The 27,436-nt window shown below is 43.2% G+C and overlaps 1 protein-coding gene across 1 annotated transcript in view; it reads right to left on the reverse strand.

Annotated features, from left to right (window-relative positions):
• LOC105392710 (twitchin) overlaps positions 1 to 27,436 on the reverse strand; it is a 122,884-nt gene that overhangs the window by 46,544 nt on the left and 48,904 nt on the right. Inside the window, exons 65-105 of the mRNA XM_048630837.1 lie at positions 27,151 to 27,301; positions 26,524 to 26,632; positions 25,826 to 26,022; positions 25,202 to 25,343; positions 24,684 to 24,832; positions 24,074 to 24,234; positions 23,546 to 23,687; positions 21,684 to 21,823; positions 20,414 to 20,648; positions 19,796 to 20,002; positions 19,166 to 19,329; positions 18,552 to 18,687; positions 16,467 to 16,591; positions 15,852 to 16,008; positions 15,331 to 15,528; positions 14,868 to 14,993; positions 14,402 to 14,535; positions 13,746 to 13,896; positions 13,289 to 13,413; positions 12,750 to 12,906; positions 12,256 to 12,396; positions 11,673 to 11,831; positions 10,708 to 10,846; positions 9,608 to 9,771; positions 9,074 to 9,229; positions 8,540 to 8,697; positions 8,057 to 8,179; positions 7,627 to 7,771; positions 7,075 to 7,235; positions 6,546 to 6,687; positions 5,977 to 6,085; positions 5,285 to 5,489; positions 4,681 to 4,948; positions 4,199 to 4,363; positions 3,404 to 3,417; positions 2,956 to 3,079; positions 2,407 to 2,559; positions 1,974 to 2,102; positions 1,435 to 1,625; positions 923 to 1,037; positions 298 to 493 (exon numbers count right to left, since the gene is read on the reverse strand). Coding sequence (XP_048486794.1) covers positions 298 to 493; positions 923 to 1,037; positions 1,435 to 1,625; positions 1,974 to 2,102; positions 2,407 to 2,559; positions 2,956 to 3,079; positions 3,404 to 3,417; positions 4,199 to 4,363; positions 4,681 to 4,948; positions 5,285 to 5,489; positions 5,977 to 6,085; positions 6,546 to 6,687; positions 7,075 to 7,235; positions 7,627 to 7,771; positions 8,057 to 8,179; positions 8,540 to 8,697; positions 9,074 to 9,229; positions 9,608 to 9,771; positions 10,708 to 10,846; positions 11,673 to 11,831; positions 12,256 to 12,396; positions 12,750 to 12,906; positions 13,289 to 13,413; positions 13,746 to 13,896; positions 14,402 to 14,535; positions 14,868 to 14,993; positions 15,331 to 15,528; positions 15,852 to 16,008; positions 16,467 to 16,591; positions 18,552 to 18,687; positions 19,166 to 19,329; positions 19,796 to 20,002; positions 20,414 to 20,648; positions 21,684 to 21,823; positions 23,546 to 23,687; positions 24,074 to 24,234; positions 24,684 to 24,832; positions 25,202 to 25,343; positions 25,826 to 26,022; positions 26,524 to 26,632; positions 27,151 to 27,301 — 6,263 coding nt within the window. The remainder of the gene's footprint in view (positions 1 to 297; positions 494 to 922; positions 1,038 to 1,434; positions 1,626 to 1,973; positions 2,103 to 2,406; positions 2,560 to 2,955; positions 3,080 to 3,403; positions 3,418 to 4,198; positions 4,364 to 4,680; positions 4,949 to 5,284; positions 5,490 to 5,976; positions 6,086 to 6,545; positions 6,688 to 7,074; positions 7,236 to 7,626; positions 7,772 to 8,056; positions 8,180 to 8,539; positions 8,698 to 9,073; positions 9,230 to 9,607; positions 9,772 to 10,707; positions 10,847 to 11,672; positions 11,832 to 12,255; positions 12,397 to 12,749; positions 12,907 to 13,288; positions 13,414 to 13,745; positions 13,897 to 14,401; positions 14,536 to 14,867; positions 14,994 to 15,330; positions 15,529 to 15,851; positions 16,009 to 16,466; positions 16,592 to 18,551; positions 18,688 to 19,165; positions 19,330 to 19,795; positions 20,003 to 20,413; positions 20,649 to 21,683; positions 21,824 to 23,545; positions 23,688 to 24,073; positions 24,235 to 24,683; positions 24,833 to 25,201; positions 25,344 to 25,825; positions 26,023 to 26,523; positions 26,633 to 27,150; positions 27,302 to 27,436) is intronic.

The following is a 27,436-nucleotide window of genomic DNA, read 5'->3' on the forward strand; positions in this document are numbered from 1 at the left end:
GCTCTTTATAGGCAAATTTTGATTAAAAGCTTCCTAATGTGTACACCAATTTTTATCCGTTGCAACTTCCCCGTTACTTTGCTTCATCTGGCTATCAAATAAACAGACAAAATGGTTTCTTTCAAAAAAAATTAATCTACCATATCAATGGCCAACATTAGAGGTGGCCTAGGATTTTTCACCGTGATATACATCACACAAAAGTTAATTAAAATTAAATCTAAGTATTCACCTCTTGCCTTGACAGTATAATGTCAGAGTGGTGCAAGTCACCCTTAATAAACAGAACCCACTCACCCATTAACCGTAGCAGCGGCCGTTGGCGTGTGCGTCTCAACAGCCTTCTCCCAAAGCGGCGAGTACTTGTCCTTCTTCTCCACGATGTAGCCAATGATGGGAGACCCGCCGTCTGATAGCGGCGCCTCCCACTTGAGGTCCACGTGGCTGGCCGACCAGTCGTCGGGCACGGGGGCCGAGGGCGCGTCGGGAACCGCTGTGGAGGGGAGGAGGTTAATGTAAAATACATGAAGTTCACTTGTAAAGAACGTATTGTGTCATGTCTCCTAGGTCTAGCCAAGGTCCATTTCGGGCCACAGAGCCAGCGGAGATAGTAAAACATTATGTATTTTAACCAAAATGGCGGAAATTTACACATTGTAATAAACGAATCATAAAACATTATGTATTTTAACGAAAATGGCGGAAATTTACACATTGTAATAAACGAATAATAAAAGAGGATTGGGAGCGCGTATTCGTCCCAACAGACAAATAGCAGCCGGGCGGCATAACTCTTATAACCAATGGAGCTTAGAGTCGTAATGTAGTGTCATTGATGCCATGCATGATGATCATAGTAGTCGAACTCGTAAGGTCACACTTAGTGAGTTTACAAAATAAAAGTAAATAATCAAATACTTACTGAACGGATCCTTAGCAATGATGGATCCGAAGGTCTCAAGCGGCTCGGACTCGCCCTCCTTGTTGAGCGCCTTCACGCGGAACTTGTACTCGTGCCCGGGGATTAGGCCGTCAACCTGGATAGAAACAATGGTTTAAAATATACATAAGGAAAGATAGTATTTAGGTGTGTAAGATAAATATTGATGGTCTTGCATACTTTGTCGCTATAAAAGCATGATTGTTGGATCGATTTACAGCAAGATTCAGTGGTGATTGATTTTTAAAATCCTTTCTGATAAGTGATATCAAATATTGAAAGGAATGATAAGTTAATAAGGGTAAATTTGTGCTTTAATAATATTTTTTACGTATTATTCTCCATAACGAAGTAGAATAGATTGTGAAGTATTCTAGTCCCTAATTTTAAAAAAATCATACTTACATACGGACAAATGGAAAACCTCCTCCTTTTTTCGAAGTTGGTAAAAAAATACAGATTTTACCATATCTTATATTAAATTTCCAACCTACCTCCATCTCAGGCACATTGCCCAGCGTCTTGCCAACCGGCATCCAGGAGCCTGTCTCGGGGTCGAACTTCTCCACCAGGTAGGCTTCGATGGGTTCGCCGCCGTCGTCTTTAGGACGCTTCCACTTGAGCGTGCAACCGTCTTTGTGGATGTCTGATACTTCGAGAGGACCTTCTGGTTTCTCGGGTTTGGCTGTTGGGTGGGAGGGTTGTTTAGTTTTTTATAGATAAATGATGATGATGAAAGAATAATATGTATAGGATTGTTTAGGATTATAAACGGTGCGGTGAGTTTTGAGATACGTAGGGTTATATTACTGACATAGCCCTAAAAATCTGCAGGTGGAATGATAGATCTGTTCTCAAGTGGTCTCCACTTCACGAACAGACACACATGGCATACAACGGCAACTTTAGAAAGGCAGCTGATTGTGGTTGGAATAATAAGTCCGAGGACCGCTCTTTTAGCAGAGACATCCAACTGACGATAACTTTATTCTGATGATTATTTATTTATTTAAAAAGTATATAAATAACTCACAAGTAACGATGATCTCCAGCTCAGCCGTGTCCTGTCCGTACTTGTTGACGGCCTGTATCTTGTACGTGCCCGAGTCCTTGCGGCGCGGGTTCGCGTGCTGGTACTTCGTCATGTATGGAATGTTTATCACTGGCATGGGAAAGAAGTAAGGTTAGAAGAAATACATAAGACACCGGATTTCCTGACTGCTGACGTCTTTACTTAGTTATTTCTTTATTTCATTGCTCATCGAGTCCTAAAGTGCAATTTACAAGCACAACATTAAGCATGCACCGCTTGCAAAGCCACACAACGTCTTCATATGCAGCTCATGTCTAGTCTAAGCTGCGTCTTTAAATTTTATGGCGGCCTTGCAGTGCGTCTTTTATTCTTTAACTCTCACGTTTACCAGCCTATCTATCAATCCATATATAACAGTATCTAGTATACTTACACTTGAGTCCAGTGCCGCTGCTCACACTCTTTCCGTTGAGCGTCCAGCTAACATCTGGTGCAGGCTCCCCTGAAACCTTCACGTCCAGGCTGATGGGCTCGCCCTCGCGCACCTTGATCGTGCGCAGGTTGCGACGGTCGATGCGTGGGGCCACTGGGAAATAATGGGATTGGTTATTGTTATGCATATTTGGTATTTAAGATGGACGTAACTATTGAGTAGGAGCGTAGGGACGGAGTGTGCTGGCGGTATAACTAAAATGGAGTAAACTTAGGGGCCGTCCATTAATCACGTGAGGTCGTTTTTCTATTTTTTGACCCCCCCCTCCCCCCTGGTGATATATGGTGATGTTTGGGAAATCAAATAGCAAAAAGCTAAATCTGATAGATGCAGTGGCAATTTTAGTAGTAGCGAGTAGTCAAACGTAGCGTGGGACGCTCCAAAGTTCGTTGGACCGTATACCGGACACGTAGCCAAAGGTGTTCTGGCACTCCATAGAAGAGACCTACAATCGTAAGTGGTCAATTCTCATCTACTGACAATACTCACATCTGCGTGGCTTGCACACGACGGCCTTGCTGGCGTCGCTGGGCTCGCCCGGGCCGGCCTCGTTCACCGCCTTCACTCGGAACTCGTACTCTGTGCCCTCGTCCAGGTTCGGTACTGTCGCCTTCTCTTAGGTAAGGTCTATATCCAGTATTAGAACATTACTGTCTAACAATGACGATGTCAATACTCACATCGCCTCAGCTTACACATGACGCCCTTGCTAGCGTCACTAGGCTGGTAGCTAGGTAGTGTAGTTGGATGCTTTTTAGCCCTACAAAACCTATCTATCTATCTAACCGGAAGCGCGTGGAGAAGGCCATTGACAGAATGTTGGGACACTCCTTAAGAAAGGCCGTCCTTCAGTGGTCAATTCTTATCTGCTGACCCTGATGTCAATACTCACATCTGCGTGGCTTGCACACGACGCCTTTGCTAGCGTCTGTAGAACACATTGGGAGGCACCTATTTCCTTCAGTGGACAATTCTTATCAAACGAACCTGAAGGGCTAGCATAGGACGCATTCAAGTTACAAAAGTTCTCCGTCCCGTGCGCTCTTAAGGCTGCGCGATGAGGTGAGCGCGACGCAACCAACGCAAACTTTTGTCACGTCTTTATTGCGCCCCATGCTAGCTCTACTGATGGTGATACTCACATCTGCGTGGCTTGCACACGACGCCCTTGCTGGCGTCGCTGGGCTCGCCCGGGCCGGCCTCGTTCACCGCCTTCACTCGGAACTCGTACTCTGTGCCCTCGTCAAGATTTGGTACTGTTGCCTTCTCGTTGTCGTTAGGTCCGACCTGAATAATAATAATAATTGCTTGTTAGATTACTCATTGATACATTACATTTAGAGCCAAAGTTATATGACTTTGTCGAAGATGTATCGTTATAATCTAAAAAACTCAATGTCTGTCTCATGTCTTTTATGTCTGGGCTACACGCAGATGCTTCTTCTCAAACTAGGATACCAAGCTAGAGCCAAAAACTACAATAAATATGTTACTGATTAGAGCTAGCCTGCACTTTGTGGTTTACTAATAGTACCTTGCTAGCTAAGAAAACTAAGTCGTGTATTCCGAATATTATATTCTGGTCCAGGTTATCGATAGTACTCTGATTAGATTAAATTTCTTTTAGATTTATAACTTCAGCATTACATTGCAGTGAATGTGAGGAATTCTTATGTAAGTATTTTTTTAAATCTGATTATACAAGTAAAACCTTTCTTAAACATGTCGGTACTAACCTCACAAGCCTTGACCCACTTGTTGGAGCCGACCTCGCGCTTCTCTATGACATAGCCGGTGATGGGGGCGCCACCGTCGCTGATGGGCTTGTCCCACTTGAGGTCCACGTGGTCGCGGTCCCAGTCCACGATTTCTGGTGTTCCGGGCTTGCCGGGCTCGTCTGGGGACGAATGGAAACGTTTTGTTTGAAGAGGGAGGGAGGGAAACGGCGTTAGTTGAAAAGTGGCATAGGTATATTTTGACACTATTGAAATCATTACAAGCTTTTCACACTAATAGTGTAAATAAATGTGACATGGACTAAGATATTGAATATTGATGCTGACGATAGATTACTTTGATACTGTTGTAATAGCAATTTCAAGTCAAATTGATGATTTCATAATGAACAATTAACTTTTATTTTGGAAACCCTATAATAATAATATGAATAACTCTTATCTCGTCTATCAATACCACCACTAAAAACCCACTTACCGAACGGATTCTTAGCAATAATCGAGTGATCCGCTTCCAACGGCTCCGAAACGCCTTCATTATTAACCGCAGACACTCTGAACTTGTACTCATGTCCTGGCACCAAGTTCTCGATCTCTGCCTTGGGGTCTTTGGTCTTCATGGCTGGCAGCCATCTTCCGGTCTCTGTGTCGAGCTTCTCGACGAGGTAGTGGTCGATGGGGGCGCCACCGTCGTCTAGCGGCGGGTTCCATTTGAGGGTGCAGCCTTCTTTGTGGACGTCTGAGATCTGTTGGAAGGAGTGAGAAGGTTTGTAAGTTATTTTAACTGTAAATTAAAGACAGTATGATAGATGTGCTTTTCGGGGCAGAATGGGACTATAAAGTTATGCATAGGGAATCTGAGAATATTTAAACTTTTTAAAAAAATAGTGAGAATTGGGTTTTATAAATAAAATTAACAATAATGTATTATCTGAGCTTTACAAAACGTGAAAACAAGACTAGGATGTGGCAAGCTAGCTTATTCTATAACTATATAACTGCATTATGATATAACTTCTGCATTTGACCAATTAAACTCCCCAATTCCTCCCTAAACCTCACCAAAAAACCGTCCTTCATACCTTAAGCGGTCCCTCAGGTTTGGCCGGCACATCCAGCACATTCACTTGAATGGTCGCTTCATCCTTGCCACTGCTGTTCTCAGCCTTCAGTGTGTATGTGCCAGAGTGTTTCCTGGCCGCTATGATCACTGATAATTTCGTCTTGTAGTCTTCTGCGTCTACTGTTAGGTCGTCGCGCGTGGATAGACGCTCTTTGTTGTGGAACCTGGGGAAAGGGAAGAAATGAAATGACACAGTTGCAAGGTGAATAAGTTTAAGATCTGGAATAAAAAAATATGGTGCGTTATTCAATGACCATTGACCATAATTTTTTATCTTTTCTGAATCATTGATGAGATAAAGTTGTGCTGCGCTGTAAGTAAATAAACTAGTATTGTTTTTACAGTCAGATTGTTAAAAAGTGGTATTCTGATTTGAGAAGGTATGGCGTAGCTTCTTACTTTAAATAGTAACTTTTTTGTATGAACTCTTCGCAAATAGCTTTTTAAGATTTTAGAATGCTGACGAACTGAATCGCCAGTTTTCAAATTAAAATACCATTCTTGAACCCCATGTATTATATGTGACTTTTATATTATAATAAAACTGGATGAGTGTAGCATAGGACCGTGGGACTTGGCATAGCATGGAGTAGGCCTAACCCCGCAGTGAGTTGATATAGGATGATGATGATGATATTACAATATACTCACCAAGTCTTGGTCGGCGGCGGCTCACCCGACACCTTGATGTCGAGGCGGATGTTCTGTCCGGCCTTGATCGTGATGTCGCGCATGTTGGTGCGGTCGATCTTAGGCGCCGCTGTGGGATTAAACATTTGCATAGCTTAGTTTCCACTTAGTCAAGATAGCTGAACGCTAACGTATTTTCATCTTACTACATTAACCTGTTCTCATAAAGAACACAAGAGGCGCCGCATTATGTTTAAACTCCCTGTAACGGCATTAAAGTCAAGAACACACCATCTTACATCTTACATTCATCGGATATGCTAGCTGGCTGGCCGCAAACTTATGTGGCGATAGGGTGTCATTATGATATTTTTTAATCCCATATGCCAATAACTTTATCGTAATTCAATAGGTTGTCTGTAAATTATTGCTTAGAATAGGGCTTCACAACAACAAAAATAAGTGTCTCGGACAATAAATAAATCGTCTGCAATGAACATAGAGGCCATTGATAGTGATGATTGCTTTTTAGCCACACTCCTACCCCACTATAAACTGTTGAGAAATGATAATTTATGATGTTTGCTTACCAAACCGGTCCTTAGCCAGCAGGCTCTCAGACGCGGTAGACGGCTTGCTGGGGCCTGCCTTGTTGACCGCCTTCACTCGGAACTGGTAGGTCTTGCCTTCGATGAGGTCCGGCACGCGAGCCTCGCATTTGTTGCCGGTCACCTGTGGGTTAGGAGGAGTTTATTAGTCTTCATAATTATTGCGGGATATGTTTAGACGACCTTACATAGGTAGCCAATAGGGTTAGTTGAGGAAGGCTAAAGATAGAGAGTATGGTGGCGTTCCTTGGGAGATGCTTATGTGCAGTAGACTGCTGAATTGGCATATTCATGCAAGGATTTCTGGCGGGTTTAGGCGAATGACACGTATTGGCGGCTGACATACTTCTACCGATTGAAGTCTACCTGTTTCTTACTTCAGTCTTGAACAGCGTATTGAATGTCGTTTGGTAGAGGGATAGCTTAGGCTTACTGTGACATACGGCACTTTTTCAACCCCTTTAAACACCACCAAAAGCTAATACACATCCTAGAATAGGGGTTAAATTACCTCGGCAGCCTTCACCCACTTCCCGGTGTCCCGGTCCTTCTTCTCCACAATGTAGCCGGTGATGGGGGCGCCACCGTCGCTGGCCGGCTTCTCCCACTTGAGGTCCGCGTGCTCCTTGCTCCAGTCCTTGAACTCGGGCTTGCCTGGCGGGTCGGGTTCGCCTGGGGGGGAAATTTGGGGTTATTCGTGAAGTCTATATGAACCCATATTTACTCGTATATCTACGATCTAATACAAACGAACATTATGATATTGGTCATAATATAATGAACAATACATCATAAATTGACGAGCCGTTTGTCCAACACTCAGAGGGCTGGCTCTATGGCCTAGCTAGAGTTTCGGGTCCGAATCTGGATCTATTTTAGTATTACTTGCACCTTGGTGTAGGGGCTACATTATTAGAGTACTTAACAAATGTATGCACCTTTTCTATATATGCCCAGAATTATTATTGTATCTGTTTTACATTACTTTGGGATCTGACAAGTTTTTATATGCCCACCTCTTTCAACCTAATCTAAAGGACACACACACACACACAAAACTCACCGTAAGGATTCTTAGCCGTAGTAGCAGTATCCGTCACTAGCGGCTCACTCTCTCCCTCAGGGTTCACTGCCTTCACTCGGAACATGTAGTCTTTGCCCTCGTTCAGGCCTGTCACATCCGCTTCTGGCACCTTGGTTGTGCATACCTGGTGGGGAAGAGGGTTTTGAGGTTATCTTTTGATTTTTAACCAGGGTAAAGTACAAGGCAAGAGGCTGCTGCTTGAGATATAATGGCTTCCAAATCTGCGCTAGTTTCAGCTCTGTGACATGGCAAAAGTCTATCAAACTTCGTTAGAATGACGTTCTGTCTCTTTTCGTGATTGAAGTGATGACTATATTGGAGCTTCCAACAGTGCCAAATTGAACTATGATATAGTTAACTTACGGGTTTATAGACCTAGACTACCACTGCAAATTATGATGGCACTTACCGGCACCCATCGTCCAGAGTCTGTGTCCATACGTTCGACGACGTAACTCTCGACTGGCACGCCGCCATCGTCTTCAGGCGGCTCCCACTTCAACTTGCAGCCGTCTGCCTTCACGTCGGACACCTATGTGGAAGAAATAAATGTTTTATTATCGTGTGTTTGATAAATTTACAAATAATGTCAATAGAATTTTGCTTCTGCATAGATGTGTAGATAGATAGAATACATAGCTTTTTTATCCAATAAAATCGTCAAAGGATGGATTCGACTGAAGCTATAGTGCTGACATCTACAATCGAGCTTTTGTGCTCATAATGCTGTATGTTACAGCTATCTAACGGCGGAAATGTATCTTAATATCATAAGATGCTGCTATAGCAGAGTTTTACAGCGTTGCTCGAGCACACCAAGCAATTAGCTCTCACGGATTATTCCAGTTTTTTTTTGTTTGCTCTATAGTCTTCTAGTTTGACAAAACCTCACCTTAAGTGGTCCCTTAGGCTTGGACGGCGTGCTGACGACCTGGATGTCGATCTCCACGGTGTCCGTGCCAGAGTCGTTGTTCGCAGTCACGATGTACTTGCCACTGTCAGCTCTGGTCAGCTGTTGGAGCGCGAACGACGTGTGGTAGTCCTTGTTTTCTGCGGAGAGTAAGTTTAGGTTAGTAAATTTAATACCTCGGGTTTGATTGGATAGCTAAAGGGGTTATAGTGACAGTGTTAAATCTATAAAAGGAGAATGCTTCTGAGGATTTCAAAACCCAATTTATCTGAACATAAATTAGTTATTGCGCGGACACTATGAACAGACATACGCAGCGTTGTATACGCTTAAGCCTACTGGCCCGACGACCGTAGACAGGTAGCCGGTAGTAGTTGTATGTGTTTGGCAAATAAAATATTTTTCTTTCTTTCTTCTTCTTTCTAGTTACATGAATAAAGCCGTTGACACACTGTTGTGGCACTCCTTGGGACAGACCTATGGTGCATAATTATAGGTGATAATGATAGCACTCACCAATAACCAATCTAGCGTCACTGCTCAGCGTCTTGGAGTTGAGAGTCCAGGTGATCTTGGGCTCCGGCTCTCCCTGCACGTCGGCCTCCAGCTTCAGAGCGGTGCCGACCTTGACCTTGCGGCTTTGGAGGTACTTGCGGTCGATCTTCGGCTTCACTGTTGATTGAAAGGGAGGATAAAGGTTGTTATGAAAGCTCTGAGGGTGTACGCAGTAGGGTAAAAAGGGTAAGTGTCCAATAATCAGTAGTAAAATACTGAGAGCTGAAATTGTGTCCGTCACCGTGGTAGGATAGGATATAGCCGGTCAGAACAGTTGTCAGTCGCTGACTTCCAGGGATGATCCAGATGTATGTAAGGTACAATCGACTATTTTGCGCTCCTAAAGTAATAAGGTACAGCTGGACTGTTATCACACTTTAATAATCTGGGCTTGGTGATGAAATGTATAAAACAGTAGAGAAGTTCTGTTGATACGTCGTTCACAGAAGCTCCTTTCCTGTTTCTATATGAAATAGCTTAGATAAGGCCACTTACAGAATCTAGGCTTAGTAATGACAGGTCTCGACGGGTCGCTGGGCTCGCCCGGGCCCGCCTTGTTGACAGCCATCACCCGGAACTCGTACTCGAGACCCGGCTCGACATCCGTCACGCGCCCGGTCGGACGGTCGCCGGATGTCTTGAGGCAGTCGGTCCAAGAACTGGGGAGGAGAATTTAGGAGGTTATTTTTTACGTGTATAAATGGGCCAATGTGAGACTTTAGGATGCGCCATTGGCGTGAACAATAATGGCGAGGCCCCATTAGTGCGTTACGTCATCGCTGCTATACATTTTTGGCACGTTTGGACGATCGCTCCTTTGGGACGACGCAACGTAACGTAGCGCAACGCACTGATGACGCCTCGCACTAAGGCTAGCTAAAGCTTCTTGTAGGATTGAAATTGAAGAATGTGGTGTCTATATGTACAGGGCATAATACAGACTCTTATTTGAGTAAATCTACATACGCATAAACTAAAATAATCACAGCGCTGTAGGTATGCATCATACTTAAATTCTACTAACATAATTTAACGTTCTCAGTAGTAAAACTGGCAGTAACCGCCAATAAATAGCAAACCACATACCGTCCGCCCTTCTCCCTCTTCTGCACCACGTAGCCAGTGATGGGCGCGCCGCCGTCGCTCTTGGGCGGGCTCCACTCCAGCTCCACGAAGTCTTTGTCCCAGTTCCTCGGCTCTGGGCGGCCTGGCTTGCTCTTCAGTTATGTAACCGGCAGTAAATCTACGCTATAACCCAAGAATAGCAAACCACATACCGTCCTCCCTTCTCCCTCTTCTGCACGACGTAGCCGGTGATGGGCGCGCCGCCGTCGCTCTTGAGCGTGAATATGAGAGAAACAGTAAAAATTTATCTTAACCGCTAATAAATACCAAACCACATACCGTCCGCCCTTCTCCCTCTTCTGCACGACGTAGCCGGTGATGGGCGCGCCGCCGTCGCTCTTGGGCAGGCTCCACTCCAGCTCCACGAAGTCTTTGTCCCAGTTCCTCGGCTCTGGGCGGCCTGGCTTGCTTTTCAGTTATGTAACCGGCAGTAAAACTATAATATAACCCAAGAATAGCAAGTCACATACCGTCCGCCCTTCTCCCTCTTCTGAACCACGTAGCCGGTGATGGGCGCGCCGCCGTCGCTCTTGGGCGGGCTCCACTCCAGCTCCACGAAGTCCTTGTCCCAGTTCCTCGGCTCTGGGCGGCCTGGCTTGCCAGGCTCGTCTGCGGAAGGGTATTGGTTATTAGTTTGTGATACAGTAGGTATAATTCAAGACTTGATAAAAAATGTAGTCGGAACGCAATGAATTGATTGCGCCCAAGCAGCATAGCGCACTAATAACGTCGCTCGGTCTTGAGTCTTGACTTACCATAACAATAACTAAACTGTCTGCAATTATGGTCGGTAGAAAATACTGTTGCTAGTGTCTAGTTTAGCCCAAGGAGCAGATAGATGATTGGCTATAATTATGAATCTGATAGTCGTTCTCAGAACCACCAAACAGGACTTCAAACTTTTCTCCAGACACATCTCTCACCCGTATAGCGCTTGTTACATTTAAATATAAAAACTCTATAGTGCGTATTGTTTACAGCCATCCCAACATCCTCACTATTCCAACAACTCACCGAAGGGATTCTTGGCAATGATCGGCTTCTCCGTCTCCAGCTCCTCAGACTCGCCCTCCTTGTTGACGGCCTTCACGCGGAACTTGTAGGGCTTCCCCTCGGACAGCCCGGTCACGAGAGTCAGGGGTGACCCCTTGAGTCACGTGAACTTCTGAACCAATTTTGTTGTATGGCTTTTGGTAAATAGCCAAAACAATGCTTCCAGAATGACTCCCCGTGTCACCCCCTTTGGGCTTACTACCCTTTTAGCCTTATGATCTTACACACACGTACAGTAAGGTATATGCAAGCTCGTGGTTTCCCGAAACTATTGCCAGTTTTTAGTTTGACCCATGGGCCAGAGAGAGGGACATACTAAAGTTCGCCTTACTTGCCAAAATCACCAACCAAGCCATGGGGCCTATTCTGCTAAACCACTTACCGAAGGGATTCTTGGCAATGATCGGCTTCTCCGTCTCCAGTTCCTCAGACTCGCCCTCCTTGTTGACGGCCTTCACGCGGAACTTGTAGGGCTTCCCCTCGGACAGCCCCGTCACGTGCGCTGTGCAGTCCTTGGCCGTGCCGCATGGGATCCATTGACCTGGGGGAGAAGGGGAAATTATACAGGATGTTTCAAAAGTGGAGAGAGTTTCTGAGAGGGCGACCCGTGCCCCTACAGTGGGGCCGTGATGGGTTGTGATGACAGGTTGATGTGTTTTAATGGCCTGGCACAAAATAGATGTAAGTTCTAATAACGAGACTTGTAGCAAAGTGTTTTTTATTTTATTTATATTGAAAGTAATTTATATTCATTGCTCTTTTGGCGAAGGAAAACATTGCGAGTAAACCTTCACATTTAACGCATATAAAGACGATATGGTTAATTTCAGCACCCATCAATCAACCTGCATTAAACCAGCCAATGATGGGAAATGTTCCAAGTGAACTTAAATCCCCGTTGCTAAAAAAAACACAGAAGTACCAAATTTTAGATAAAGAACACATAATAAGCTAATTTAACTTACCAGTAAGAGGGTCCAACTTCTCGATCTCGTAGTATTCAATAGGGGATCCTCCGTCGTCCTCCGGTTTCTTCCACGACAGTGTGCATCCGTTCTTGGTGATGTCGGCCACTTCCAGAGGTCCTTGCGGCTTGGATGGCTTGCCTGGAATATAATAGATTTGTTAGAGAAGTTGTAAGGAATAGGTATTTGGGTATATTAAAAAGTAGGTACACTTCGTCATTTTTAAAATTTTACGCTCTTTCGGCTCGCAATACCACTTCTGCAAAAAACTTTTTTGTCTCCTCAACCTCAACTAAACGCTGGAGTAGACATTTTGGCAGGTGTGGGACAGCAGGGTGGAGTTCCATATAACAAACGGTCTTGCGAACTATAGCTCCATAAGGACAACTTTCCAGAAGGACAACTTAACAAAACTGCAACGGTGGTAAGGTCGCGGCAGCATCAATCCCCGTTCTCTGTATCTGTAGCTATGAGGCACAAAAAGGCGGTCTTACCGAGTATAGTAATGTCCACTTCAGCCTCGTCCTCTCCGACCTCGTTCTTGGCGCGGATGACGTAGCGGCCGCTGCTGGCGCGCTTGCTCTTCGTCATCAGGAACTTGGTGTTGTAGTCGATGTTCACGATCTCCAGGTTCTCGCCTGTCTTCAGCTCCTGTAGGGTTTAGTAAAGAGGTTAGGAGATGTCGAGTGTGGCGTATATTTGACTATTTTGTGTCAGCTTTTAGGGTATAAGGATTGTTGATGGTAGACGTTAGATACTAGGCCGAATAGTATCTATGACAATACTTGGTAAGCGGTGTGGTGGAATGGTCCCAGCTTAGAAGATTTATAGATAGTTTAGAAGAGTATCCAATGCACAGAGGTTCCATAAGGAGTGAACCAGGTGCAATAATAAAGACCATTAAATAATTAATAGAATCACTAATCTGTTAGCAGAAGTTTCAGTAATCTGGTCTCGACATGAGACAGGAGACAGGAAAGCGTGTGGATAATATTTATTGACTGAAGATATTAAAAACAATACAACAACATACCTGATCCTTAAAGAACCAAGTGACGGTAGCTGGTGGTTCTCCGAAGACCTTGACGTCCAGGGAGACCGGCAGACCAGCCTTCACCGTCACCGGGTTGAGGTTTGTGCGGTCGATGCGAGGTTTCACTGTTGGAGAGTAAAAGTGGGTTAGAACTATCGTGATCATGGAAACAGATCCAGGAACATTGAAAGGGATTTCTGATGCTCTTAATTTTGGATTATTACTGTCGGGCATGTGATTTAAGTTATGCCATATTCATCCTCTGCAAGTCAGGCAATATTTACGTTTTATTAATCACAAACTCTAGTCTCATGATTCTATAAATTGGTAGCCGGTAATGGGTCGATGAGAACTAGGCCAGAGTATTGTAGCGCTCCTTTGGAGGATCCTATCTTCTACACCTGCCCGTATATTCACTGATTATAATAACGACAACACAACAAATATATAAACTTACAGAATCTCGGCTTAGCCGTGTGCCAGTTGGTGTTCTCGGACGGCTCCGACTGTCCCGCCTTGTTGACGGCCCTGACGCGGAACTGGTACTGGCTTCCCTCCTCAAGTTTAGGTACTACGCCTTGGCAGATATTGCCTTGGATCTCGACCGCCTGGTGGGGAATGGTGGGTTATATAGGGGTAATAGAAGGGCATATATTTGATGAAGTAAAAGCTGGTTTTATCTGTCGAATAAACGATAATATTTGGAATAGATGAGCTCTTGAAAATAGTTCATAAACATATGGCGTAGACCGACGACCTTAGACAACACCGAGGAAGCTGATAGTGCTTGGAATATAAAAGAGTTCTGTTCTAACTGACCAAGTACCGAGGTAGCCGGTAATGCTTGGAATATGGTAGAGTGTTGTGGCGCTTCTTGGCAGATACCATGACATGTTGTCTAGCAGAAGACAATTAATAATTGACGACATCTCAGTATTTTATTGTAACTATGACTCCTTCCGCTCCTTCCAGATGGTCATACGATATCGTCAAAGGTGCAGAAAGACAGAGACTAAGAAGACACAACAGAAGGTCTATACCCAACTGTGGACAATAAATGCGTGATGACTATAATGATCATTCCCTATAACTTCATTCAACAAACAAACTAACCTTAACAAACTCGCCGCGGTCCCTATCCATGACCTCGATGATGTATCCGGTGATGGGGGCTCCGTTGTCCCTGATGGGGGGCTCCCACTTCAGCTTGGCCATCTTCTCGTCCCAATCCACGATGTCGGGCAGACCTGGTGGTGTTACACGTTTGTTTGTGTAAGTTGTTATATTATTTGTGGAAGGTTTAGTGGGCACAGATATTTGGGAAACGATACTCTTACGTTTATGATACTGTACGAAGAAGAATGTAATTTGCTGTTCAATTGAATTGAATTGATGGCTGATGTTGATGATATGGGGTCAATCTGACATTTACACAAGCAAGGTATTTTTTTTTAACAGAGCATTCCATTGGCAAGTTACTTCTTATCATATGAGTTCTTTAGCAAACATACCGTAGCCTGTATCCATCGGAAAATATCATTTACTCCCTAAATCATAAATCAATTTCCTCTCAACTGACCTGGTGGGCACGGCACATCATACGGGTTCTTGGCCAGGATGCCGTGGTCTGTGTCTAGCGGTTCAGATTCACCCTCCTCGTTCAGAGCCTTCACCCTGAACTGGTACGTGTGGAGGGGTTCTAGACCTGGAAGAAGGAGTTGAGATTATTAGAATGGTTGATGGATGGTTTTGTTGCATGTTGAGTAATTTTAAGAACATTGGGAATAAGGTGTTGGATATTTGGAGCTTGTATGACTGTGAGGACTCAAAAGAAGAATGTTATAACGTCTGGACAGAAAAAAATGCTTATAATTAAGTATTCACCAGACAAATCCTAGGGTAAATAAAAACGAGTATTTTCTTAGCTCATATAAATTGCAGGCGCGACAAAGGTCTGTAACATCTCACTGTCTACCTCGCTCACAGTCACAACTCTCCACCTTGGAACTCCAGAAATGGACACAGAAATAAACAAAACCTACCAGTAACTGTAGCCTCCAATTTATCCGGGTCCACAGTGCCAGCCGGCACCCACTTCCCAGTGAGCACGTCCATCTTCTCAATAACGAACGCACTGAGGGGCAACCCACCAGTGTGCTTGGGCTTCTTCCAGGCCAGCTTGACGTGGTCTGCGTGGATGTCAGAGACCTCTAGCGGGCCTTCCGGCTTGCCTGGCTTGTCTGTGGGAGGGATATAATGTGCAATTTAAATAAATGCGCGTATCAATGTATGCAGGTTTGTTATGGCAACGAGAGCTTAGTGAATTTTGGATTGATTTATATATATATAGTTTCAGCGATCTAGCAAAATTTTAAGGATTTCATAGACAAACAAAAGGAACAGACAAACTTAGCTAGTGATGTCTATAACTTGTGATATCTTAGATAGGTAGTAGCTAAAATTTCTAGAGGAATTTTATTCTGATGACAGGCGCTTCTTTGAAGAGTCATATTTCCAGCCAGCTAACAGTAAAATCTGACGTTCAATAAAAACCTCAACATACCCAGAACAATAATCTCCACAGTGGCCTCGTCACTACCGACTTCGTTGACCGCCTTCAGGGTGTATACTCCGGAGTTGGCCCACGAGGTCTCGGTCATCGTGAGCTTGGTGTTGTAGTCCTCGTTCTCGAGCTTGTGGCCGGCGCCTGTTTCTACCGGCTGTGGGTAAGAGATGGGTAGAGGTTAGAGGGGTATGGCTGCGAAAGTTTTTGAGGTGGGGACGGTTGGGTGTTTTGAAGAGTGTAAGATTTTCATTGGATCTTATAGAATGAAATGGGTCAATAAGATTATTCAACCATAATTTCGTCTGTCCTTAATGAAGCGCTGCTAAAGATAATTTAACGAAACTTGTTATATAATACGCTCTGCTCTCATAACCATGTACACTGACAACAACAAAAAATACAGGAAACAGTAAAATATAAATACTCAAAAGAATAACATAAATAGTTGCTGTCCAGAGCGTCAAAAAGGCACCAGCTCAGCATGTGCTGTAGACAATAAAGCCACAGCTCTGGTTTTCTGCTTTATAGCTCATTTACGAATAACCTCTGTTTACCCCTTCGGGGATTAAATTTTTTATTGACATGTGCGTATACATTGTGACCCCAACGTACCTTGTTGTTAAAGATCCAAGTCTTGGTCGGTGGCGGCTCACCCTTGATGTCCACGTCCAGTTTGATGGTGGTGCCGGCGCGCACGCGCACCGCACACATCTTGTCTCGGTTGATGAGCGGCTTCACTGTTGGAGGAGTTTTGGGTTTAGTGTGTGGAAGGGTGAGGTAGATGGTGGGCGAAATGATTTACGCGGAAAATGGCGTCCAATGATGATACCCTCTAATCAAAATTATCAAATGGAAATATAGCGTACCCATAGACTTCATCTATTCTTCTTCTTAGCATGTCAGTAGCAAACACTAGATTGCTGGATGACGAATAGTTACCGTGGTACAAGGATAAGTCATTGTCATCGACTGCCCAGGGTTCACCTAACGTACATTTAAATGTTTAAAATACAGTTTGATACGTCGCTCAAGGAGGCTCCTTTCTTGCGCTTCGAGATTGGATGCACTAATACAGCATTTATATTTATAATCAGTAAGAGGATTAACGTACCCACTGCCTAATTTCGTGAGAAATTAGCACGCACCCACTGCGTACTATAGTGATGTAACGAATATTCGCATTCGCATTCGCATTCGCGAATATTCGCACATTTTTGGATATTCGCATTCGCATTCGCATTCGCAAAATTTTGTGCGAATGTTTTGCGAATATCAGTAAGTACCTATTAGGTAAAAGTATTTTAAAATAATGGTCGGTTAACAAAATCAAAATCCATTCGTCTATAACCTTTTATTACAAATTACCCTCTTAATCATATTACCAGTCTTACTTTATCATTTGGTATTTTTTTATTTTTTTTGGGCAATGAAACTTTAGAAATAGTTAATACAAGGTGGGCCAAAAGTAATCACCCTATTGGAAGTTGCTCTCATTTGTATAAATGGCCGCCAATTTCAAATTTGTTTTGATAATGGTGAACTAGACAAATGCAGAATACAAATTCAGAAGCCATGGAGTGATATACTCTATGCTATACTCCCCAAGATCGCGGAATAATTCTGTATACTTATTCAGTTTTCGGGACGCCTTTTTTTTTCGTTTTATCTGTCTTTTCCCCCCTGCAAAATCGACAATTTTGAGGGGTTTTTTGAAGACCCGTGTTTATGTGAATAAGCCTGTGTCTCTGGAAGCCCTTAAGGCAAGTGCGAGAATCTCTCGCCCGAAGTTCTCGCTGGAGTGATGAGAAATGCCATAAAACGAGCCCGTATGGCAATCAATTGTGACGCCCATTTTGCCGATATCATCTTCTAGACTTTGCCAACAAAATTGAAAAGGTTCAAATAAACATAATCAAAAAACAGAATCCAAGTTTTTCATTTAGAAAAAAAATGAGAGCCAAACAACATCGGATGACTTCTATTGGTCCACCTTGTAGTTTCATAAAACCTAAACATACACTCACGTGCAAAGAAATAGTTAAACTTAAAAAATACAGACACCAAATAGCCCCTATTTTTTTAAACATTTATTAAAAAAAAAAATTAATAAAATATTAACGTTTTTTGTTGGTAATATTCTGATTCGACGTTAAATGAACTTAAAAATTGCAGAAGTCATCATTATGTATTTTTTTGCGCTTAGGAGTAATTTGGTGTTTTTCTTAATGGATCTTTTTCATTGCCCGTGAGTGTATGTTACATAAACAAACAAAAAACGTATTTTGACAGTATAATGTCAGAGCAAGACAGCCATACATTTAAATACGTTTAAATGTTTCGTGTAAATCGTCCTCAGAAACTGCACACAGTCGCAATGTGTCGTAACTGTTACGGAGCTAAATAAAGTTTTTTTTTAAAATGCGTCTATTATTGTTTAGTCTGATTCGGAATGCGCCTAGAACGGAACGTACCTCGTTCAGTACGAGACTGCCACCAAACCATACAAATAAGGCCAAATTTGAACACAAACTGAATATTCGCATTCGCATTCGCATTCGCGAATGTCGATTTCAGATATTCGCATTCGCATTCGCATTCGCGAATGTCCAAAAACACACATTCGTTACATCACTAGCGTACTAATCAGACATTTCCTCCCACCCCCTACATACTACTAAGTCATCCAGGTATACTTACAGAACCTAGCCTTGGCTAGATGCGGCGCGGTGGGCTCGCTGGGCTCGCCGGGGCCGGCCTTGTTGACCGCCTTCACTCGGAACTGGTATGTGTTGCCTTCCTTCAGGTCTGGCACGCGGCCCTTGCATTCTGGGGTCTATGGGGACGTGAAAAAAAATATTTATTAGATAAACAAACCGTAGAAGAATGTGTTGACGTTGAAGAAAGAAGATGTTGGACTAAAGTTGGACGGATCTAACAACGAAAAAATATAAACGTACCAACTGATTTTAGAGAAAGCGTCAACATAAGGTCAATATCAATGTTAAAAACTGAAGAAGATATGAAGTGTGTCTGTAATCATTTTAATAACATAGGAAATCCATTTCAAAAAGATCCCTTTTCACGTAGATGCCATAAAATTGAAAATACAGATACAGTAAACCGAAAGGAAGTGACTCAGATCATAATTCAGAACAATTATTATTATTACGCCATTTTAAAAATCGTAGAACAAAAGTTCTCCAGAATGACAGGGGTCATCACTGAGGGCAGTCTGTGAGTCCTTTAGAGTTACCTACCATTTTTAAAACCAAGTATAATGGCTACCAAAAACTAACTTTAAAACCACATACCGTAGTAACCAGCGCCTCTTGCCAAGAGCCGAACTTCTCCTTCTTCTCGACAATGTAGCCGGTGATGGGCGCCCCACCGTTGTTCTTGGGGGCCTCCCACACCAGGTCCACTCGGTTCTCGTCCCAGTCGTCGATGACCGGGACAGAAGGTTTGCCTGGTGGGTCTGTGGGAGAGAGATTGAATAGTGATGTCAGTATCGATGTAAATAACACGCATCACAATAATTTAATCGTGGAATATCGAAATTTCAGTTAAAAAAATTGTGATTTGCATTGAAGCTGGTGCTTAGGTTTGTTAATGCACGTCTCACCATGTCACTCAGCAACATAGTAATAGGTATTTATCTACGACAATATAGATGCCATAACGCCATGACCGTATTCTTAACATCTATGCTCACAATTCGACAATTCAATATACTCCCGCGCAGGTATCTGAACTCAGTGAGATTAGCTGCTATGTAATCGATCAGCTAGGTCAATATTCGGCCAGGACGAAATTATATGTAATTTTAACACACCAGTAGTTGTCGAAATATGACCACAATAATTATCAACTTGACGCTTTTAACTTAAGCTCCAAAACCAATGAAACACAACTTCTCCACCAATTCCAGTCTCAAAACTCACCGTAAGGGTTCTTAGCAATGATCGAGTGGTCGGTAACCAGCGGCTCCGACTCTCCCTCATCATTGACAGCCTTCACCCTGAACTCATACTCCTCGCCTTCTTGTAGTCCCTTCACCTCCATCTCTGGGTCGGTGCACTTGCCCACTGGCACCCAGCGGCCGGTCGCCTTGTTGAGTTTTTCTACTACGTAGCCGGTCACTGGCTTGCCTGGGGAAGAAAGAGGAGGTTAGTTATTGTGTCTTTTAGACTGCTTAAAAGGGTAGTCCAAATAGGGGTGGAAGTTTTTGAGTAGGACAGGATATCAAGAGGTAACTGGTAGAATTTAAGTGAGGTTGGTTGCGGATTGTGGTAGTTTTTGGGAGATGCCTTTGTCCAGCAGTGAACAATTATTCGCAGATGATTACGTACAGGCATTCAATTAATTTCTCACCATTCCTTTCGTGACATTGCAAAGAACTACGGATTTAGTTTTACAGTTGAAAACTATTTATTATTAGTATATAAACGAACCCTAGATTTCACATGACATGTATACGCTATCATAACAGACACAATAATATTATATCACCAAATGTACCCCCTAACTAATCCCCAAATATCAACCAAAACTTAACATACCGCCATCATCCTCAGGCTTCTTCCAAGCCAGCTTGCAGCCGCTCTTAGTGACATCTGTCACCTTGAGCGGGCCCATCGGCTTGCCAGGTGACGACAGCACTGTCACCTCGACTTCAGCCTCGTCTGTGCCGTGTTGGTTGGTGGCCAGGATGCGGTAGGTGCCAGTTTGTGCGCGCACTGTTTGTTTGATGTCTAGTTTGGTGTTGTAGTCTACGTTGTGGACGTTTTCTTTCACCTGTAATAGGTTAAAAATGATTATGTTATATGTTATATACTTTTAGAAGAGTAGTTATATCCAAATAGAGATTATCAAAACTTAAAAGCCACCTTTCATATTTGTACCTGTACCTTTATAACTATAGTATAAACAACTGTATTTGTATAATTTTGGCAATCTTCTTCATCATGTCGATTGCTACTAAATGAAACTTTGGACGCTGCGGTATTTATGTTTACAGAAACTTTTATTTACATTCAGTCCAGCATAAAAAAGGATTCATCAGTTACTATGCAATGGAATATTTTTTTGTATAACAAAAGGTATCTAAAACCAACTGTGAAACCGTTTTGAGGAGCACAAAAGTTGATAAAAGAATAGAATAGAATAGAATAGAAATCATTTATTTGACACACAGCAAAAAAAAAATGAAAAAACAAAAATACAGTAACTTTCAAAAACAGCTAAGTACTTATATATAAAGAACTTAAGACTCTTACCATTGAATCAGGAGTCCCGCAGGGATCCCATTTGGGCCCATTCCTATTTAGTTTATTTATAAATGATATTGATAACTTATTGCACAACTCACTTCATCTTTTGTATGCAGATGATACTAAAATTTATAAAGCTATACTTTCATTAGAAGACTGCAACCAATTACAATCTGATCTCGATTCTTTTCTAGACTACTGTAATCAAAACCATTTACATTTAAATCCGGAAAAATGTTATTCAATCACCTTTTCACGTAAACATAATCGTATATTGTACGATTATCATTTTTCTGACAGAATATTAAAACGAGTTAACCAAATAAGGGATCTCGGCGTGACTCTCGATTCTAAATTGCATTTTAATATTCACATTGACAACATTGTTCTAAGAGCATATAGGAGTCTTGGATTTATTCTTAGAGTATCAAAACCGTTCAATCGTGCTTCTACACTTATAACGCTGTATCATATCATACGTCAGAACCATTTTGGAGTTTGCTAGCGTGGTATGGAATCCTCAGTACAGCAACAATTAACACAAACAAAAGACACATACCTCCTTCTCCTCAGCCTTCCACTTCTGGAACCACTGCACGGTGGGCGCGGGCTCTCCCTTCACGTTCACGTCGAAGAACACCGGCTTGCCGGCTCGCACTACTACTGCCTTCAGGTTGGTGCGGTCGATGCGGGGCTTCACTGTAGGAGGGGGTGATGGAATCAGTTGTGAGCTTAGTTTTTTATTATGCAAAATAGAGTGATAGTTTCTTTGTCAATGGGCTGTGTGGTTTAGAAAATAAATAAGAGTAGTTTCGAGCAGATATGTGCTCGCTAAGGATGCGTTTGTTATCTACCAATCACATTTATTGGTCCATATAGCATAGAATAATATATCGTCATTTTCACATCGCCACAGCATAGCATAGCTGGATAGCACATAATATGTGGTAGAAAGGCACCCTAACAGGGATATCAGGCATATTTGGCTGGTTGGTAGTGGTTTAACATTATTGGATATGCATGGTCATCATAATACAGGAGTATTCTTATGGAAACCAAGTAAACTAAGCATAGCCTTTCAGCCTGATAGGCCGGAATCCAAAGCAGCTATTAGGTTTAGAAGGCCTAGCACGGGTCGTACGTCAAGGCGTGACAAGTCGCTCGCGAAGCTGCGCGATGTGAGTGAGCGTGACGCAAAACCTTGCGTCCCGTGCAAGAGGCTAGTAGGAAGATTGTTCAGAAATAGTTTTGCGGCACTGCTTGGAAGCAAACCCATATACCGCAATATATGATTCATCATCATCATCATCAGCCAATAATCATCCACTGCTGGACATAGGCCTCTCCCAAGGAGCGCCACAACACTCGGTCCTCGGCCTTCCTCATCCAACCACTACCCGCCACCCGCCTAAGGTCGTCAGTCCAGCGGGCAGGAGGGCGTCCCACGCTGCGTTTGCCTGTTCGTGGTCTCCACTCGAGAACTCGTCTACCCCAACGGTTATCGGTTCTTTGGCAGATATGACCAGCCCACTGCCACTTCAGCTTGCATATTTTGACAGCTATGTCGGTAACCTTAGTCCTCTGACGGATAACCTCATTTCTGATACGATCCATCAGAGAAACCCCAAGCATAGCTCTCTCCATAGCACGCTGAGCGACTTTAAATCGGTGGACCAGTCCTACCGTCAGTGTCCACGTCTCTGCACCATACGTCATCACTGGCAGGACGCACTGGTTGAAGACTTTTGCCTTCAGGCTCTGAGGAATGGCCGAGAAGAATATGTGACGAAGTTTCCCGAATGCAGCCCAACCCAGTTGGATGCGCCTTGCAGCCTCCTTGTCGAATTTGCTTCTGCCTAGCCGAATAGTCTGCCCGAGGTAGACATATTCTTGCACAACTTCGATTGTTGCCTCACCAACGGCGACCGGCTCCGGTTTGATGTGAGCATTGTACATGACTTTCGTCTTGTCCAAGTTCATACCGAGGCCAACACGTCGGGAAGCAGCATTTAGGCCACTTAGCATCCAGCTGAGTTCCTGCAGAGATTCTGCCATAATAACGATGTCGTCCGCGAAGCGGAGGTGTGACATGTACTCGCCATTTATACATATGCCATGTCCTTTCCAGTCCAACGTCTTAAAGACATCTTCCAATGCATTGGTGAACAGTTTCGGAGATATCACATCCCCCTGTCTCACTCCACGTTGCAGTTGGATAGGTGTTGTCTTGTGGTCCTGTACTTGGACAGTCATAGTAGCGGCATTGTACAGACATCTCAACACCTCGATATAGCGCCAATCGATTTGGCATCTCTGCAAGGATTCCAAAACTGCCCAGGTCTCGATGGAGTCGAAGGCTTTTTCATAGTCAACAATATATGATTACTGGTTGATAATAATACATAATGACATAATACTCACAAGCCTTATGCCTGATCATGGTCATCTTGGTAGCGTCAGACGGCTCCGAAGGACCGGCCTTGTTGACGGCGATGACCCTGAACTGGTACTCGCTTCCCTCAGGTAAGCCTTCCACCTTGCCGGTGGTGGCCGTGCCGGGCACCTGTAAGGGAATGGGAGGTTTAAGGGTAGTGTTGGAATTTGGGGAGATTTTTTTGGGGAAAACAACTGACTGCTAGTATTCGGCAGACTGTTATCAATCAGATAAATTGAACGTATACATAATCTGTGTTTTCTAGTGAACAATAACAATGGCTTCCTCGACATAATAGAGGTACAGTTATGTTCCTTCTGCCTTGCTTTCTATATGCCAGAAGAATCCAAATTTTGACAGACGAGACGTTGTAAAAGTGAAAGGTACAGTGATTCGTTTAGTTCGGCTTACTATATCTTTGTGTAATTAAAACTTATGGCCATGTTTTCTTGTATCAAAATCTGGTATAAAACGCCTCCAAACAATAAGTTATACAGATGACCAAAGCCACTTACCTCAAGAGCATTCTCCCAATCAGTAGCGCCCTTAGGCCGCTTCTGTATAATGTACTTCTGTATGGGGGCGCCACCGTCCGACTTGGGGGGGTCCCACTTGATGTCCGCACTCTGGTTGTCGTGGTCCGCCACTTCGACGTTTCCGGGCTTGTCTGAGATATCTGTGGGTAGAGAATAAGGTTTAGTTTTGTGTGAATTTGTAGGGAAAAAGGCACAGCTGATTTATGACACTGTCAGCTGTTAGGTTTATTATTGATACTACTTATACACAAGCGAGTCACCACTGACTACTCCTTAGGGGATTACAGTCGTGAGGATATGTATGTGTACTTATACACTACAGTTCGGAGCCGTCTCCACAGGTCAGGCCATCGGGACGAGTTGACGTTTCGTCGCATTCATAGATTGTTATTTATGGTCGCATTCAACCACTAGGTGATAATATCTCTGTGTGAAAAGACCATCTAGTTCTAAGAGAGTATAGAAATGCGTGGCTCGACGATAATATAATCTGAAGTACATACAAGACCTAGGATCTAGGGCTAAATATAACAAAGCACTAGGAAACCCTGGCATCAATCATTACTGATAATAACGTAAAAGCACCTACCGAAAGGATTCTTAGCCAGCATAGCCTTCTCAGTCTCGAGCGGCTCCGAGTCTCCCTCGTCGTTGCATGCCGTCACGCGGAACTTGTACTGGTGACCTGGCTCGAGACCCGTCACTTCCATCTCGAGGGGCTTCTTGTCGCCCGCCACTCTGGGGAGGAAAGTTTATGTTGAGGTATCATCATTACCACCAGTATCAGATGATAGCTAATAACCCACTGCTTGAAATAGACGTCTCCAAAAGAGCCGCAATACTATATCCGCGGCGGTCCTTTAACCATTACCGGCTACCAATCTAAGGCCATCGCTTCAGCGTTTTTTAAAAATATCATATTGTACAGTGGCCAGTAATGGATCGACATAAGGGCCCACAGGCAACAGGGCAACACCAGAACCTTTTTATATGCAAAGCAGTACAAAGCTTGAGACTGCTTTCTTACTAACCTCCAAGGTCAATTAATTCTGATCTCCATCCTAATTTCACCTCCAAGAAACATAACAAACCCTTTTAACAACATACCTGCCAACCCTGACCCACTTCCCGGTCTGCATGTCCATCTTCTCCAACTCGTACTCCTTAATGGGAGATCCTCCATCGTCCTCGGGCTTCTCCCAGCGCACCTTGCAGCCTTCCGCGTGCACGTCTGATACTTCCAGAGGTCCTGGGTGAAGTGGGGTAGTGGTTAGCAAATATGTGGGTAGATAAATATGTTTACTGCATATCCATTTGGAATACAGTATAAAGAGGTGAAAAGCGGTTAAATTCATACCTATGTAGAAGAATCTTTCTAGCTGGAACCATTAATTGATGGATAATAGATTACGAAATCTTTGATGGCCTTTTGTCATTTTACTGTACCTACTATGGGGAGGAAATTATAACGAGTTCTATGTAGATGTCGCCACCAGCAATATGAGATAGCTCTGCTGTAATTAGCTTATTTAATAATTCTTCTATAAATTATTTCAATATTATTTTTCAGTACATTAAGGTACTTTAGTTGGTGGTCTATATTTTACTATATTTTCATAACTTTTAGACCATCATAAAAACAGACCCAGCAACTATCAACTTATCACTCGCACTAAGTAATAAGTACCACCAAAAAATAAAAAATAACAAATAAATCACATATCCCCTTACCTTTAGGCGCAGACGGCTTGCTCAGCACCGTCAGCTCGACGGTCTCCTCATCAAACCCGTTGCAGTTCTCTGCCCGCAGCTTGTACTTGCCGGTGTCTCTGCGCACGGCGTTCACGATCGTGAAGTCTGTGTGGTACTCCTTGTTCTCTATCTTGATGCGCTCTGTGGAGACTAGCTTTATGTTCTCGCGCCATGACCTGGGGGTTTGGGGTTGGTAAGGTAAAGTTTTCTGGTCTAGATGAAATCGGAGATAAGAGTGAAAGATACCACCATGGACCAAATTTGAAAGTTATTGGTATTTAGTGAGCAGTTCTATCATCACCATCAGTTGCTAATGGTGCAAATCGTTCGCTTTTGCTTTCACCTAGGGTGAAATCCACCTGCAGAGGTGATGTGTTTGTCTATGATCATCCTCTATGGAGTCTGAGTCTATGGTGACCAATTGTCACGCTTACTAATAAAATGGCCGCTTTACAACAAACACGTACATGTATTATTATTTATAATTAATTGCTAACCTGCAAATACTTCGTCATTTCATCCTATTTTAGGGAGAGAGTTTATGTAAGTGAAACCTTTATACAACTCTATTCCAAACTTCTTACAGCCTAGGGCCATTTTGCCCACCACACCTTATGTAGATATTAGACCTGTGGTAGGGAGCCATACATAAAATAATAAATATAAAGATATCATACCACATGCAGTCTGGTGGGGGTTCTCCGATGACGTCCACCGACCACTTGTGCGTGCGGCCCGCCTTGATGATCACAGACTTGAATGTGCTGCGCTCAATGCGGGGTTTCACTGGAATTTGAGAAATTATAAGTATTTGTGGTACACCAACTAGAGTAATATAGAATATATTTTCTTCTTCACTTGAGAGTTGCTCAAGTGAAGAAGAAAATATATAAGCAATCTTTGCAATGTTGAAAATAGCCCAGAGCCTATATAGTTTCTCACTTGAAAATGTTAATTTAGGCGCAACTTAATTTTTATTAATACCTATATTATGCAGCACTGTGATTGGCTGAATTATTTATTAACTTTTGAGAATAGAAACTGAAATTAAAAATTATAGCACATGCTGAGTTTGGAGTCCTTTTCGACACTGAACAGCAACTAGCACCTAGTGTACCCTACCTACTAGTTTATTAATAATTATTTTTCTAATAATTAAGTATTTTTGTAACCTGTTTTACTGTTCATGTTGTTGTTTTTTTGGCAAATAAAGTTTTTCTATTCTATTCTAAATAAAATTTCATATTTTCTTACTATGAACAATCTGCCTCCAATTTTATATTATATTAGATAGATAAACTCACAGTTCCTATGCTTGCACAGGTGGTTGTCGGTGGGCTGCGAGGCCTCGCCCACGCCCGCCTTGTTGTGTGCCTTCACGCGGAACTGGTACACCATCTTCTCCTTCAGCCCCTCCACCTTGTACTCCGTCTTTGTGTCGTTTGTCTTCACCACCTGTGGTCATATTTGTAAGACGTTAGACAGCTTCAGAGTACTTAATACCTCCCATAGGTCCTACTTGACTGCTAATGACGCATTTACAAGTAGGTAGTAATTTTTTGCAGGGCAGCCAATTACCTATCTCACAAA

Source organism: Plutella xylostella, chromosome 27 (genome assembly GCF_932276165.1).
Source record: "Plutella xylostella chromosome 27, ilPluXylo3.1, whole genome shotgun sequence".
Taxonomy (NCBI): Eukaryota; Metazoa; Arthropoda; class Insecta; order Lepidoptera; family Plutellidae; genus Plutella; species Plutella xylostella.